General features: G+C 36.3%; 1 protein-coding gene across 2 annotated transcripts in view; it reads left to right on the forward strand.

The window, feature by feature from the left end:
* Positions 1-8,043: 8,043 nt before the first annotated feature.
* LOC126737012 (GATOR complex protein NPRL2) overlaps positions 8,044-15,643 on the forward strand; it is a 64,739-nt gene continuing 57,139 nt past the window's right edge. The window contains exon 1 of one of the 2 annotated variants that reach the window (XM_050441681.1): positions 8,044-8,697. Coding sequence is in view for 1 of the 2 variants with exons in the window: in XM_050441682.1 (XP_050297639.1) it covers positions 8,581-8,697 (117 nt within the window). In the remaining variant the exon portion in view is untranslated. The remainder of the gene's footprint in view (positions 8,698-15,643) is intronic. The other variant, XM_050441682.1, reaches the window with a different exon arrangement.

Consider the following 15,643-nt stretch of genomic DNA (forward strand, 5'->3'; position numbering starts at 1 on the left):
TTTATTATATATGTAAGAAGTACCGACGTGACGACGACGTGACGCTAGGTCATCATCATAGATCGTCGCCCCAATATTTATGTTTTGGGATACTTATGTCGGCGGGGCAATAACTTATTATAAGTTATTTGTTAATTAATAGTTATAGTTTATTACTAGTGACCTAAGAGTTATTTTTCTTTAGAATTTAAATTATGGTTACGTTAGTGTTTTTATATTTTTTTACTTTTTGGGACTGAACCGAGTTAGAGGGGACTCACTCTTTACCTTTCTTTAGGAAAGCATGTATTTTTGTTGTTCGTAACGTCGCAGTTTTATTATTAATATAATTTTTAATTTAATTATCGAGTTTTCTCACATATAAATATTCCTTTATATCAGTCGATAACCTGTTTATACCCTTTTTCCTATATTTTTATTTAAAATATTTACTCTAATAAAAAGGCAAAGTTAATTTTCGGAAAACGATTAAAGCATTTAAAGTTATTTTTACCTTCTAAATAGGGTAAATATCTCGATAAATATTATTGAGTTTTATCTAAGTCTGTATTTTCTATCTAAAATATAAATGCTAAAAGATCTTTCAAATACTTTAAAAAATCAATAGTTTGATTTGTTTTTTTTTATTAGAGTAAACTAAGTTTTCAAACCAAAATGACCCCCCTGAAGATTGACCCACGAGCCGCCACTGAAATTGAGGGCAGTCAGGAAAACGATAGGGTAGAAGTTGAAGTACAGTACACATCATTACATAGTAAGCTTAAGACAACAATTTTTAAACGATTACAAAATGTAACTGGTGGGGTGTCAAGTGGGTCAGCGAATAATTTAGATACAGGATCTTTGGGAGTTTCGCACTCAACATTACCCTCTTCTCAGGTCAAACTGTCAAGCATTAATATTCCAATTTTTACAGGTAGATATGAAGACTACAGATCTTTTATTGAGTTATTTGATTCTCTAATTAATTGTGATCAATACCTTAATAAGGCGCAAAAATTCATTTACCTCAAATCAGTTTTAAAGGATGAACCACTATTAATGATTAAGGATCTACAGATTACAGAAGCGAATTATGATGTAGCGCTAGACATTTTGAGAAAAAGATACGATAATAACTTAATAACGATTAACTGTCATATTTGAACTTTAATAGAAGCTGTCACGTCATCCTGAACGACGTCTGTCAGAGCTATCAGTTTTTTATTTTATTATTTTCGGTCGGTTTTATATTCTCGGGGCCGGGTTAATAGGTTTTTTGCTTTTTCTGATTTTTATTTAATTTTCATACGTTACATAGTCGTTAACCATCTTAAAACTGCCTAATTTTTGTTTGATAATATAAGTGTTTTTTTTTTGCCTAAAGTTTTTGGCTTTTATTATTGAACCGAACCGCGTATTGTGTACGACGGGTAGTTTTACATTAATACGCACCCGATATTTTGGCGACCGTGACAGGACTGGCAGTTTTACGGGTTGTGTTTAACCTTGTAATGTATACGGACATATTTTGGCTATCCTACTTGATCACTGGGCAATCGGTCCGACGCGTTGTCGTTGTCGCCCTGGACTGGTGAACGCGGTTTAGGTGATTAACAGTGAGTATACAGTGCATAGCAATGGATCAGCAAAAGAAAAGTCGGAGAGTACTCCGCACCAGCTTTACCAAGACCGCTGGTGAGTTAGAGGGTCCTTTGTCATCACCGGAAGGAAAAGAGCGTTTGATTACGGTCTCTTTAGAATTGGTAAAACAGAAAATTGAGGATCTAAAGAGACTTGACGGGGATATTTATGCTCTTATGTTAGAAAAGGATGACACGGCAGAGACAGACTTACAAGCAGAAATGGAGGGTGCAGATGGATATGTTAAAAGGTATACAGATCAGTATACAGAGTCTTCAATGTGAGGAATGTTTACAGCCTAGGGTAAAGGCAGATCCAGATGAAGAGGTAAATTCGGAGCGTAGTGTTAGCCACAGCATCAGACAAGGTAGGCGTAAATTTAAGTTACCTATTCTCGAGTTGAAAAAATTTGATAGAAATATCAAAGACTGGTTGCCTTTTTGGTCTCAGTTTTAAAAGGTTCACAATGATTTGGAAATAGACGACAACGACAAGGTCGAATATTTAATTCAGGCGACGGTTCAAGGCAGTAGGGCAAGGCAACTAGTCGAAAGTTTTCCCGCTACCGGAAGTAACTATAGTAAAATGGTGGAGTGTCTTCAAGCGCGGTTCGGTCGGGAAGACCTCCAGGTAGAAGTTTATGTGCGCGAGTTACTTAAATTAGTTATACACAATACCTCGTCTGGCAATAGATTAGACATAACTCGTTTGTATGATAAACTAGAAACTCAGCTACGGGCCTTAGAAACCCTCGGTATTACGTCCGATAAATACGCGGCGATGCTATTTCCGTTGGTCGAGTCTTGCTTACCGCCAGAGTTGTTAAGAATTTGGCAACGGACACCGGATATCGGAGACACTGGTATAAATTTGCAGGTTTCACTGGATAATACAGGTCTTACTACAATCGAAAATCGACTTAAAAGCCTCATGAATTTTCTAAAATTGGAAGTCGATAATGAGCAACATGTTTCTTTAGCAACAGAAGGTTTTAATTTGCGAAGCACTGTTCATAAAGATGTTAAACGGGGTGGTTACCAAACAAATAAAGCAGGCCAGGATTTTGAGCCAAAATTTCAAACCGCGATGGGCTTAATCAATTCAGATGGAACCACAAAATGTATTTTTTGTCAAAATTCTCATGAGAGCAGCAATTGTTTTAAGGCGCAGAAATTAGGTCGTGAGGAGAAAAAGGATATTTTGTCAAAAAATACTGCATGCTTTCGATGTCTAAAAATGGGTCATTTTTCTAGAAAGTGTCGAGCACGCTTAAATTGTATAGTTTTCAGCAAATCCCATGTCACTTTAATGTGTCCTGAACTTCCATCTTGTAGCTCGGGTCAGTACAGCTCTGGTCAGAACAGCTCTGAGAAAAAGGACGTTATGGAAAGTGTAGTACAAAACGTAAATCAGACTCTGGCAAATAGTTCTAATACACACGTATTTTTGCAAACTTTGCAGGTAAAAGTTAAGGGCGCGAATAAATCAAAGTACGTGCGTGCGCTGATCGATACCGGTTCCCAAAAAACTTATCTTTTAAAATCGACGGCTGATTTTTTGGGTTACCAATCGAAGAGGCAAATTAACGTTATTCATGGTTTGTTTGGAGGCACTGAGTTACCGCAAGTCCATTGCTGTTATGACGTCACTCTTAGTCACAACAACTACAGCTGTAATTTCGAGGCACTGGATCAACCCGTCATATGCAGTGGAGTGGATTCTGTATTAAATGGTCCTTGGATGGAAGAGTTACGAACACTGAACATCAAGATATCAGATTCACATAATTCTGGCCCTATTGAACTGTTAATAGGATCTGATATAGCGGGTAAATTATACACAGGCAAGAGACACATTTTGAGATGTGGACTGGTAGCTGTAGAAACTCTGTTAGGTTGGGTTTTGATGGGAAAAATACCAGTTGAACAAAAGGACACTTTGTCTATGTCCGCCGTTTCGCTTTTTGTTAATAACGCGCCCATTTCAAACCTCTGGGAACTTGACGTACTAGGCATAAGCGATTCAGTGGAAAGAAAAACTCGGGAGGAGACGGCATTGGCAGCAAAAGCATTGTTTCTAGAGACTGTTAAAACCGACGACGAAGGACGATACGAGGTTAGACTTCCATGGCTGGACGGACATCCAGCATTGCCCAGTAATTATGGCATTGCTAAGAAAAGACTGGATAATACCATCATTAAAGTCACGAAGGATGGTTATTACGAACTCTATGATCAGGTTTTTAAGGACTGGCAAAGTGAGAACATCATTGAGGAGGTTTGCGAAGATCAAACAAGTTCAAAGGCTCATTACCTACCTCATAGGCCCGTAATCAAATTAAACTCATCCACAAAGATAAGACCGGTATTCGACGCTTCGGCCAGAGAAAAGAACAGTCCATCATTAAACCAGTGCCTTGAAAAGGGGGTTAATTTGATCGAAATGATTTCAAATATTTTACTGAGATTTCGGCAGCAAAGAATTGGGGTCGTATCAGACATTCGGAAAGCGTTTCTACAGCTTAGCATACACCCAGATGACAGGGATTTTCTTCGGTTCCTATGGCGAGATAAAAATGGCCAAGAAATAATATTTCGTCATCGTAGAGTGGTGTTTGGAATTAATAGTAGCCCTTTTTTGTTGGGAGCTTCGTTGGAGTACCATTTGTCAAAGATGTCCGAAAAATGTGAATCGATGGCAGTATCCAAGGACATTGTAGTTAAATTGTCAAAGGCTTTCTATGTTGACAATTGCGTTACTAGTGTCGCCAATGAGGAAGATTTGGAATCATTCGTCAAAGGATCTATCATGATAATGGCTGAAGGCAGATTTGACCTTAGAGGGTGGGAGTATACAGGTCAAGTCCAGGGTAACTCCCGAGACCCTACAACATCTGTACTGGGTATCAAGTGGAACAGGGTGGATGATACTTTATTTTTAAATCAGGACATCGGAAATATTGAAAAACTTCTTAGTCAGCCAGTAACCAAAAGATTGATGTTATCACTAGCACAACGGATATTCGATCCCATAGGATTCAGTTGCCCGGCAGTTTTAATACCTAAGCTTTTATTACAAAAAACCTGGGAAAAGCAAGTAGGTTGGGATGTGCCAGTTAATGGGGAAATTGAGTCGTTGTTTAAGAATTGGCTTAAAGAAGTACCATATTTGTCGACTATTAAAATTGCCAGATGGATAAATGCTGGACCTCAAGAGGCTGAACAATGGTCCCTGCATATTTTTTGTGATGCAAGTAAGGAGGCCTTCTCTGCTGTAGTGTTTTTGAGAGGGGTCGAGAATGGCAGAGTATTTGTTCGTCTGTTGGGAGCTAAGTCAAGGGTAGCTCCAAAGAAGGTTTTATCTATACCAAGGCTTGAATTAATGGGAGCTCTGATTGCTGTAAGGTTATACAGTAACATCGTGGAGAATTTTGACAATAAACTGGAAGCTTTTTTCTGGAGCGATTTAACAACAGTCCTTTCCTGGATAGAAAGACCCGAGGAGTGGTCTACTTTTGTTTGGAATCGCATTTCAGAAATAAGAAAACTCTCAGCTTCTGGCACCTGGAGACATGTACCTGGGTTGTTAAATCCTGCCGACTTACCATCTCGAGGCTGCTCTATTAAGCAATTGGTTCAATCAAGATGGTGGGAGGGTCCACAATGGCTTTATCAAAATCCTTTTAACACCCCCCTGGAAAGCCTTAGCTACGATGAGGAAGAAATTAATAGGGAGAGGAGGAAAAAGCTGGTTACTGTCTTAATAAATAATGAGCGTCAGAAAATGTCTCTTATGGATTGGCACTTGGACTACTTTTCTCAGTATTTGAAAATTATACGGATGTGTGCATGGATATCTCGATTTATTTATAATACGAGAAATAAGGAGCGGCACACAGGGCCCTTAAGTACCGAAGAAATTAATCAAGCCGAGATATTTGTATTAAGACAAGTGCAACAAGAATTCTTTAAAGACAATAAAAATAGACTAAGCGGCATGGAAGTTTTCGAAGATATGGATGGCGTCATTAGATTAAAATCCCGTATAAGTAATAGGAGTGATTGTGACAACTTCCTTTTTCCTGTGATATTACCTGGTAAACATTTTTTAGTAAACAGACTTATTTTTGGAGAACACTTAAAGTTAGGGCATATTGGCGCACAAAGTTTAATGTGTATTTTACGGCAAAATTTTTGGATTTTGGGTGGTCGTCGAGCCATTCGACATGCGATATCAAAGTGCGTAGTATGCAAGAGACACACATCGAAGCCGGTTACTGTAAGATCGCCACCCTTACCTATTGATCGGGTTCGCGATGCTATAGCATTTGAGATAACCGGTGTTGACTTTGCTGGTTCGTTATTTGTCAAATCGGGAGAAAAGGTATGGATATGCCTTTTTACATGTGCGGTATATCGGGCCGTTCATTTGGAACTTTGTTCATCTTTATCGGTTGTGTGTTTCATGCAAGCATTGCGTCGGTTTATTGCCAGGCGGGGTCGCCCTCGGACTATATACAGTGATAACGGGACAAATTTCGTGGGTACGGACAACGCGTTTTCGCGAGTAGACTTTAAAAAATTTGCCGAAACTAGTAGTACCGAGCGGATCCAATGGCGTTTTAATCCTCCAACGGCGGCGTGGTGGGGAGGATTCTGGGAAAGACTTGTCGGAGTGTTGAAACAATTGTTGCGTAAAGTATTGGGACGAGCTTTACTGGATTACGAAAGCTTGTTAACGATAATCTGTGATTGTGAGGCCATCATCAATTCGCGGCCACTCACTTGTTCGTCAACTAACCCTAATGAGTTGGTACCTTTAACCCCCATAATGTTTCTTAGGGATCAGTTGGTGAGTGGTGTTCCAGATTGTGATGCTGTTGACCGTCACTCTCTGTCTAGGAAGGTACAGCATAGACAGAAATTGGCAGAGGATCTTCGTCGAAGGTTTCGTAATGAATACCTAGGGCAGTTGCAGCTATGGTCCAAGGGAAGTTCCAGTTATCAAGTTAAGATGGGGGATGTGGTTTTTATTGGCAATAACCTAGATAATCGAGTTAATTGGCAGTTAGGGAGGGTTATTGAGCTGCTACCTGGCAAAGATGGTGAGGTTCGAGTGGTGCGGGTCAGTACCGAAAGGGGCCAACTTTTGAGACCTGTACAACGTCTCTACCCCTTGGAATGTGCAGAAGAGGGCTTAATGGATAGCAAGGCATTGACTAGCCCTAAATCGAGGTTAGCCGAGACAAATGTACCCTGTGAGGACTCAAGTGAATCTGCGGGCGATATCGAGACCGCGAATCCGGGAGTGTCCAAAAGCAGAGTACCCGAACCGAACGCAGATAATACGGCATATGTTTCGCGGAGCGGTCGTACGGTTCGCGTACCGGTCAGGTATAGGGACAATGATTAGGATTACTTTTACATAGAGCTAATTGTTTTGTTTGTGTAGGGTAGGTAGGTAGTTGACATTTTTAAGGCTTATTACATTGTTATTATTGAACCTACTTATTTACATTGTTTACATGTTGTCTCTGTTTTAGTTAGGTGAGTAATGTTTCTTTTGTTTTAAAAACATGCCTCAGGTGGGAGAATGTCACGTCATCCTGAACGACGTCTGTCAGAGCTATCAGTTTTTATTTTATTATTCGGTCGGTTTTATATTCTCGGAGCCGGGTTAATAGGTTTTTTGCTTTTTCTGATTTTTATTTAAATTTCATACATTACATAGTCTTTAACCATCTTAAAACTGCCTGATTTTTGTTTGATAATATAAGTCTTTTTTTTGTCTAAAGTTTTTGGCTTTTATTATTGGACCGAACCGCGTATTGTGTACGACGGGTAGTTTTACATTAATACGCACCCGACAATGGATATGAAGCCCTATACATTTAATAATATCCTAATTAATGGTTAAAATTGAAAAAAACACTTTTTTATTTTAATCGTGATCTGCGAATGTAAACAAACAACTCTTAACGGTCTTTCAAGCCGGCAAACAAGTAACAAACTAAACGCAACCCGTTAAATGCAGCGCATCGGTAATAATTTACTAATATTTTCAAGGTCGTCTGGCGGCCATATTGACTCCAAAACGTCTGTAAATCTAAGGGGTGAATATGGCACCCCCCTATTACCTAAGTAATTCTTTTTTTAAGAAAAAAACATACTGAATTAAAGTCACAAGTGTCCAACGATCCTTATTCACCCTTTTACTTGGCCCCAAAGAGAAAAGAAAGACTTCTGGAGACAAAGTTTTTAGAGGTAAAAAAATTGGCAAAAAGGTCATTGAGATTTCATCATCCGCCAGAAAAAAAGTATAGACGTAACAATTTTTTTTTCATGGTTAGTATATTTTTTAGAATGTTTTTTTTTCAAATTAAGTACTAGAAAATTTTTGTAAGTAATTGTTTTAATGTTGTAACAAATCTAAACATCTTTCCCAAAATGGCCATAGTCACCTCGGCAGGCCGAAGTCACCCCAGTTTACGGTAGCCTGTTTCGCGATCGCAAGCCGAATGCAGGAAGAAGCTATATGACCGAGATTCCACCTTAAAATCCCGGTTAATCCGATACCTCGTCGGTCGCAACCAGCTGATTTCACCGGTTAATTTTGAAACGTGAGATTTTTTGTACCGGGTTAATTCTGAAACGCCTCGGTTACTGCCGCTGCAACCCGGTGTATCCACCGGTGAATTCTGAAAAGCGCCCCTAGGCTTGACAGCCTCACGTATCCGTAATTACGTACCAATAGGAATTTAGGCTTAGACCTTTATAACTGACACTAACTGACACTAGCGACAGTCGACATCATCGACAAATCATTACCAATAAAAAAAACAATAACAAATTTAGATTTATAATATGTTTAAAATATCTTAAATAACAATATCGATTATTCCAGTATTAAAAACCATGTATAGTTAAGGCAAGGAAAGGTGAACATACCAATACAAAAATGAACCTAGATTTTCAAAAAAAGTCCTATCACAAAAGGTTTCCCAAAGATGGTATAATCAGATGTATATTTTTCTGTGAATTTCATCACACTGCTGGCCCCATAATTTCTTGTCAGGTAAGTTCAACTGCACAGGGTGTTACTTTCAATTTTGTCACTATTCATGAGAACTTTTCCCAACATCTGGAAACAAGCAAAATTTGCCCTTTCTTTAAGACAGGAGAAAGAAATATGGTGGAGAACTATCGCCCAACCTCCATTAACTTTTAAAGGCCTTCAAGTCCCACATTTATAGCAACATTTATAGCTACATTTTCACCAAATTAAACATCTTATTTTACTTAATCAGCATAGTTTTTTCAGTGTAGATCAACAGTCACTAATTTATAATTTCTGTGCAATGCATATGAAAAGTCAAAGTCAAAAGTTTATTGAAAATCAAATTTGCTGTACAATTTACAAAGAATTCCTAAATTTACAATAAACATATAACAGATAATTACAAAGTGTACTTAGAGGTACAACAGTAGAAATAAAATAAAGTTAACCTAGACATACATGCATGCAAATTACAACTCATTAAGGTTCTGCAACATAGGTATAGATAGGTCAAGATATTCTTTGAAAGAATAATTAGCAGATTTCATTAAAACTTTTTTAATGACATCAAATTTTTCGTCTATTCAAGTTGCAAATACTTAAAGGCAATAAATTATACATGAGCTTTCCATAGTGAAAAATAGTATTTCTACTTAAAGTGCTCTGAGACTGAGGTACCTGAAGGTTTTGTCTAGTTTGTGTTTAGTAATTATGTATATTAGCCCTTTGTTGAAAGGTATTAGAATGACAGTGATGAAATGTTTCAAACAAAATGAGATCATATAGAGTTAGTATTTTGTAGTGTTGAAATGAGGCTTACAGTGGTCCCTATAGTCTGCACATGATAAGACCCTAACAGGTTTCTTCTGCAGAAAAAACAGAGAATGTAACTTAGTTGCAGTACAGTAACCACAGAACAGGTGAGATTGAAAAAGGGCATAATATACTTCTTTTGAGATGCCTGAAATATTAATCTCCATAGCTACTGTTCTTATTGCATAAATAGCTGATGATAGACTTTGCAATTCAATTCAGTATATTATGGTAATTAACCAATTTACAAAATAAATATAGTATATAAAATATTCAATAAAATAAGATTTTATATCTCTATAAAGCACTTGAAGCATTAGTACTATGATTAAATATCTAGCATAAATAACAGACAACAGGTAACATCAATAAAATTAAATAAAATAAAATATTTTTTAATAGCTTGTTAATGTGAACATCCCACTTTAATTTTTGGTCGATTATTAGTCCCAGGAACTTATGCTCACCCACTCTCTGAACCCAACTATTGTGAATTTGTAAGGATATTCTAGGAGAGAGTGTATTACGAAAAACCATAAATTTAGTTTTAGAAGTATTTAAAGCTAACCTGTTTTCATCAAACCAGCATTTTATTTTATGCAAGTCCTCGTTAATAACCCTCTGCAGAAGAGATGGATCCTGCCCTGACCAAGATAGATAAGTGTCATCTGTAAAAAGGATTAGCTTCCCTTTGAGATTGAGAACATATGAAAATATAAATTGCAAGTATTAACTTGATGTAATCTACACAGACTTTGCCTAGGCCTTTGATATGTTAGACCATGGATTAATAATAATAATATTGTTTATTTCCTCAGTACAAAGCACATATACATACATAAAGTTCTCTAACTGAAAAACAGTCAGAATCACAGTACAAAAAAGAAAAAATACAAATATTTTAACATATCTTACAATATACATACCTTCACCTATATCTTACATACATATACATTATTTAGAGTTCTAATTTTAATACAAACATCTGCTGCTGAAAATTTTAGTCAAAAAACTCTAATATTAATTAATATAACATTATTAATAAATTTGCAACTGTTTTGGTCATTTGAGCATATTCAAACATGTTTTTTCATAGTTTTTAACAGGTGTATTTGATTGTTGACACCTTGTCACCATTCGCATGGAATCAGTATGTATGACTTTACATAAATGTCTTTAAGTGTCAAGTGCAGTTGCAAATTTTAAAAGTATGGCGCATTCAACTGAAAAACAAAGAATTGAAATTTTGATGATGGTAGGATATGGCAACAAGAACACAGGGCGAACAACGCGATCTGTTTGTTTAACAATTAGCACCCGGAGAGGGCTATTACACAAATCAAATCATTTATTTCCATTGACATCATAACAATGTATAGGAATTGTCAATAAAAAACTACAATGCTAATAAAAATAGTATAAAATTACAAAGATATGAAAGGAAACAAATTTAACTTAATTTAGTCAATAAATCTACAGTTAAAGAACTCTGTCAACGAATAAAAAGGACAGTCAGCTAACATGGTCCTAAGAGCTCTTAAAAGTTGGAAAAGTCTTAGCTCTCTTTATTCTACATGGGAGATGATTTGGAAATGGAACTTTTTCGCTCTGTGAAACGCAGGTTGCATGTAGAATTGTAAATGCCGGGTTGTCTGATCATGAGGCCGTATTATGTTCCTTTCTTCTAAGTAAAAAAAAGTGTACTTCAAGAAAAAAAAAGTGCGGAAGGTTGTTCACTAGAAAAAATTTCTGTAAATTTAAAGAATGTTGTAATTCAATAGACTGGAATGGTATCATACTTGACAACGGTGATCCTTTTGAGAGTTTCTATTCAACTTTGGTGGATGTTTTTGAGTCAACTATCCCCATGATGACAATTAGGGAAAAAAGGAGTAGACCCTGGTATAGCAGAGGTCTCTTAATTTCTGGTAAAAATCTTCGGTGTTTGCACTCCATAAGAAAGTTTGCCCTAGACAACTCCAGATTCATATCCTACTTTAATAGATATCGCAAAATTTACCGCGATACAGTGAAATTGGCAAAAAACTTATACTACTGAAGTAAAATAAACCAATCAAGAAATAAGTCTAGAGAGTCTTGGAAAATTGTTAATGACTTACGAGGCGAACGTGGGAACCCTTCTGTTTCTAATAGCACGGTGTCGGCTAAAACACCAGTGGCGAAGCGTACGAGTAGACAAGGTAGACACTGTCTATCCAAAATTATCCAGTTATTTCTCGTTAATTTATTACGTAATTATTTCATGTAATTGTTAAATTCAAATTAAAAAAAAAATAACACAGACTGTAGTCGCTCTCCTTACTATTATTATATAGTATCTAAACGGCTATAATATCTATCTATCTATAATATCTAAGGCGCGCCTATTAAAATAAAAATGCAGGGCTGACACCCAATTAATGTATACGAGCCCCAGGAAGACACATTGATATTTGTCTTCCGAAATTTGGAGCATCTAATCGAACCATATACGCATCAAACAGGTGACAGAGGTCCAGCCGCATCAGTATTTAGCCTATTACGTATGCAAAATTTACTCGCGGGAAAGACATTTGAGCTTTTGTCTATCGAAGTCGACCAGCTATTTTATTATGCTCTTAAGGGTTATTGTTTATGGACACGCTTGATCTGGTCGGCCGCAATACATCTTCAGTTTTGTTTTTTGATGAATCTGCATTTGGCGCGGGCGCGTGCTATTGTAATTTAATAATTAGTATTTTTATTATTGGGTGTATAGAAAAGATTTTTTTAATGGATATTTTAGGGGTTATTTATGAACGACTGTTTGATATTGGCAATTGTATTTTAGTTGTGTTTTTTTTGTAAGTAGTATTTATTTTTATCTATCTATCTTTTTATGCTAGTAGTCATAATTTTTTTCTTTTTTATATCACTACATATTTTTCTCTTTGAGTTAATATTTCATGTGCTTTCATTCTCTATTTCATTAAAGTGAAAAATATTGAATACACATTTTTTTCTAATTAACAATTTTTATTGTTTGTCTACCCGAAAGAAAAGTTCACGTTTCGCCACTGCGAAACACTCAATAATTTTTTCCAGGGTGTTGCTTTGGGTCTATTGGGTCTTTGGGTCTATGGATCAATATTATTGCCTCAGTCTGTTAGAGATCCGCGATCATACTTACACAACATTAAGGTGCCTGAAACATTTTTCTTTAGACCAACAGATTTTAGTGAAATAATGGAAGCTCTATCCTCAATGAAAAATAAGAACTCTTCTGGATGGGATGGGATGTCACTAAAAGCCCTAATAGCGCTACCGCTACCAACCCTTGATTCTTTGACTGAGGTGATAAATGTTTCACTTTCAAGTTGGTCCTTTCCACATATTCTTAAAGATGCCATGATTATACCATTATTTAAGGGTGGAAACTATGATGACCCATCAAATTTCAGACCCATAGCCCTGCTTCCCACGCTTGGTAAGCTTGTAAAAACTAGGATGGAATTTCTGAAACGGCATAATGTTCTTAACCATCAGCAATTTGGATTCCGGACGAAACTGGGTACATCTGATGCTATTTTCAATTTTTTGGAGAGTCTGTACATGGGGTTGAACGCTGGGGAGAGTGCGGTGGCGGTGTTCTGTGACTTATCTAAGGCGTTTGACTGTGTAAGTCACAGAATACTGCCGCAGAAGCTAGAAATCTATGGATTCAGAGGAGTTGCTCTCGGCTGGTTTCGTTCTTACCTATCTGGAAGAACACAAAGGGTATTCTTTGACAATGATATGTCATCCCGTCTGGATATGGATGCGGGTGTACCCCAGGGTTCTGTTCTTGGACCAATATTGTTCCTGCTATATGTCAATGATATCTTTCAAATTCCAATTAGGGGCAAATTCACTATCTTTGCGGATGATACAACATTACTTTGGCATGACACTGACACCAAGAGGTTAAAGAATATTGTTGATAAAGATTTAATTCTTGTAAAGTCATGGTGTGAATCTAATAGATTAACTTTTAAATGTAACCTTGGAACTGTCACTTTACAAAATGAAACAATAACTCCTTCTGAAACATGCAAATTTTTGGGCCTGACGATTGATAAGCAATTAAAATTTGAAAATCATATCTCCTCTTTAATAGGGAAGTTATCATCCAACTGTTATGCTATTAGAGTAATAACACATTCTCTGGGACTTGATGTGGCTAAAATTGCCTACCATGCTCTTATTGAGTCTCATCTGAGATCTGGTATTGTGTTTTGGGATGTGTGCTCTCAGTATTTGTTCAGCTCTCTATTTATTTTGCAAAAAAGAGCCATACGTTACATGTGTGCAGCCAACACCTACTCAAAGACAAGGCCTTAGTGCTTGGCGCGTGACGTCATCGATGTGGGCCACCGATTTTTAAAAACCAAGGGATTTCATATGCTAATATCTCAATATTTGGCTTATTTTAAAAAATGCTAAGAATAGAATAGAGTTCAGGAAACATTTAAAGGTATGTTTTAGTTCTGGTTGAATGTCAGGTTAAATATTATGGAGTAATATTAAATGCAGACTCCCAACTCCCCTACATCTGCGCCAAAATTCAACATACGTATTTAGGTATTTTTTTATACCATTAAGTATAAAAAAAATGTTATTATATACACATAAATACATATATTGACTTTAAAAGCTTAAAAAGCTTAGGTATACTCCAGTTCATGTAATTTTTTAATTGCAGAAAAAGAAGCACATTTTTTCTTTGAGGTGTCAAAATCAGGAAAATAAAATTTTTGGTCTGGTTTAGAGTTAAGCCAATTATTAAATACACATTTAAGTAAGTGAACTGTGTCAAATAGGTAAAATAATGGTCTCTGATTATCTATGGGATGAGGATAAACAATGCTAAGTTGGTCTGCAGTTGAAAAATGACTAATGGCTTTCCCGTTAATGGCATTATTATCACACTATTAAAAAACTATGTACCCAATCTCCTCTAAATTTTCAATAATTGTCTTAATAAAATTATAAAGTATGTCTGATGTAATTTTGGAGATGGGAGCTATGTGAACTACTTCCTTAAAGCTGGAACACACACTTGTAATCATAAAAGTAAATGCCGTTGAAGCTAGAGACTTATTATTGACTGATGTTCCAGTGATATTACCGCCTTTATAGTCCATGTAAGGGTCAATATGAATTTCATCAAAAAAGAGTGTCACAAATCTCTCATGATCCTTTAGTAAACTAAACACATTTCAGGCATAAGTTAAAAACATTTTTTTTTCATCTATGTGGGGATCGGTCATGTGTTTACAAATACCCATTATAGTTTGAGGATGTGGTAAAATTAGGGATCCATAATCTCTTAAATACTTGTATGCATGAGGACTAATAGTATAGATTATAGAAGTCAAAATTATTGTACTACTTGAATATCTGTACCTTTTCTTTGCAGTTGTAAACAAAGCTAATTGTTCACAAATAAAATCTAAAGAATGCACTATTTTGTTGTCTTCAATGTTTTTAAAACTTTTTAGTATGTTTGACACAAAATCGAACACACATTTCATTTTATTTATGTCATTTGATGGTTTGGCATGATGGAGAATAGTATTGCCAAGGGTATTGGTAGCAGTCTCGGTAGCAGTATTTGTAGGTGGCAGATTTAAGTCACAGTCGGGGTTGTCATTATTGGTAACATTTTCCTCCAAAGACAGGGTAATAATAGTAAGGTCTATTGCTTCAAGTATTGCATATAAATCATCTAAACTATGGGAAGTATATGGAGTTTTAAATTTTGATGTTAAAACAGAAACTGGCTCGCTATATAAAAAAGTTTCAAAAGTTTCAGTCATGGTTTTAGTAATTCTATTGTAAAAATTTTACCTGTGTTGGAATCTTGAACTTAATATGTATAATAAAACGTATAATAAAGTACTCTTTATTATACTACCTTCAGGAAAATGAGCTTCACATACTTTGGTGTTGTTTGTGGGCTCAAAGTCATCTCTGTGTATGGCTTTTACCCATTTTCCCCTTAGATTTAGGTATATACTTAGGAAAACCGAAGACATGCACTTTAGGTCCGTTTTTATAGTTTCCGTTACAACCCGGAACACAACACATTTAAGGCATATTTACACCCTGGTATAAACTACAAGCCGAACTA

This window comes from Anthonomus grandis, chromosome 6 (assembly GCF_022605725.1).
Source record: "Anthonomus grandis grandis chromosome 6, icAntGran1.3, whole genome shotgun sequence".
NCBI classification, from domain to species: domain Eukaryota; kingdom Metazoa; phylum Arthropoda; class Insecta; order Coleoptera; family Curculionidae; genus Anthonomus; species Anthonomus grandis.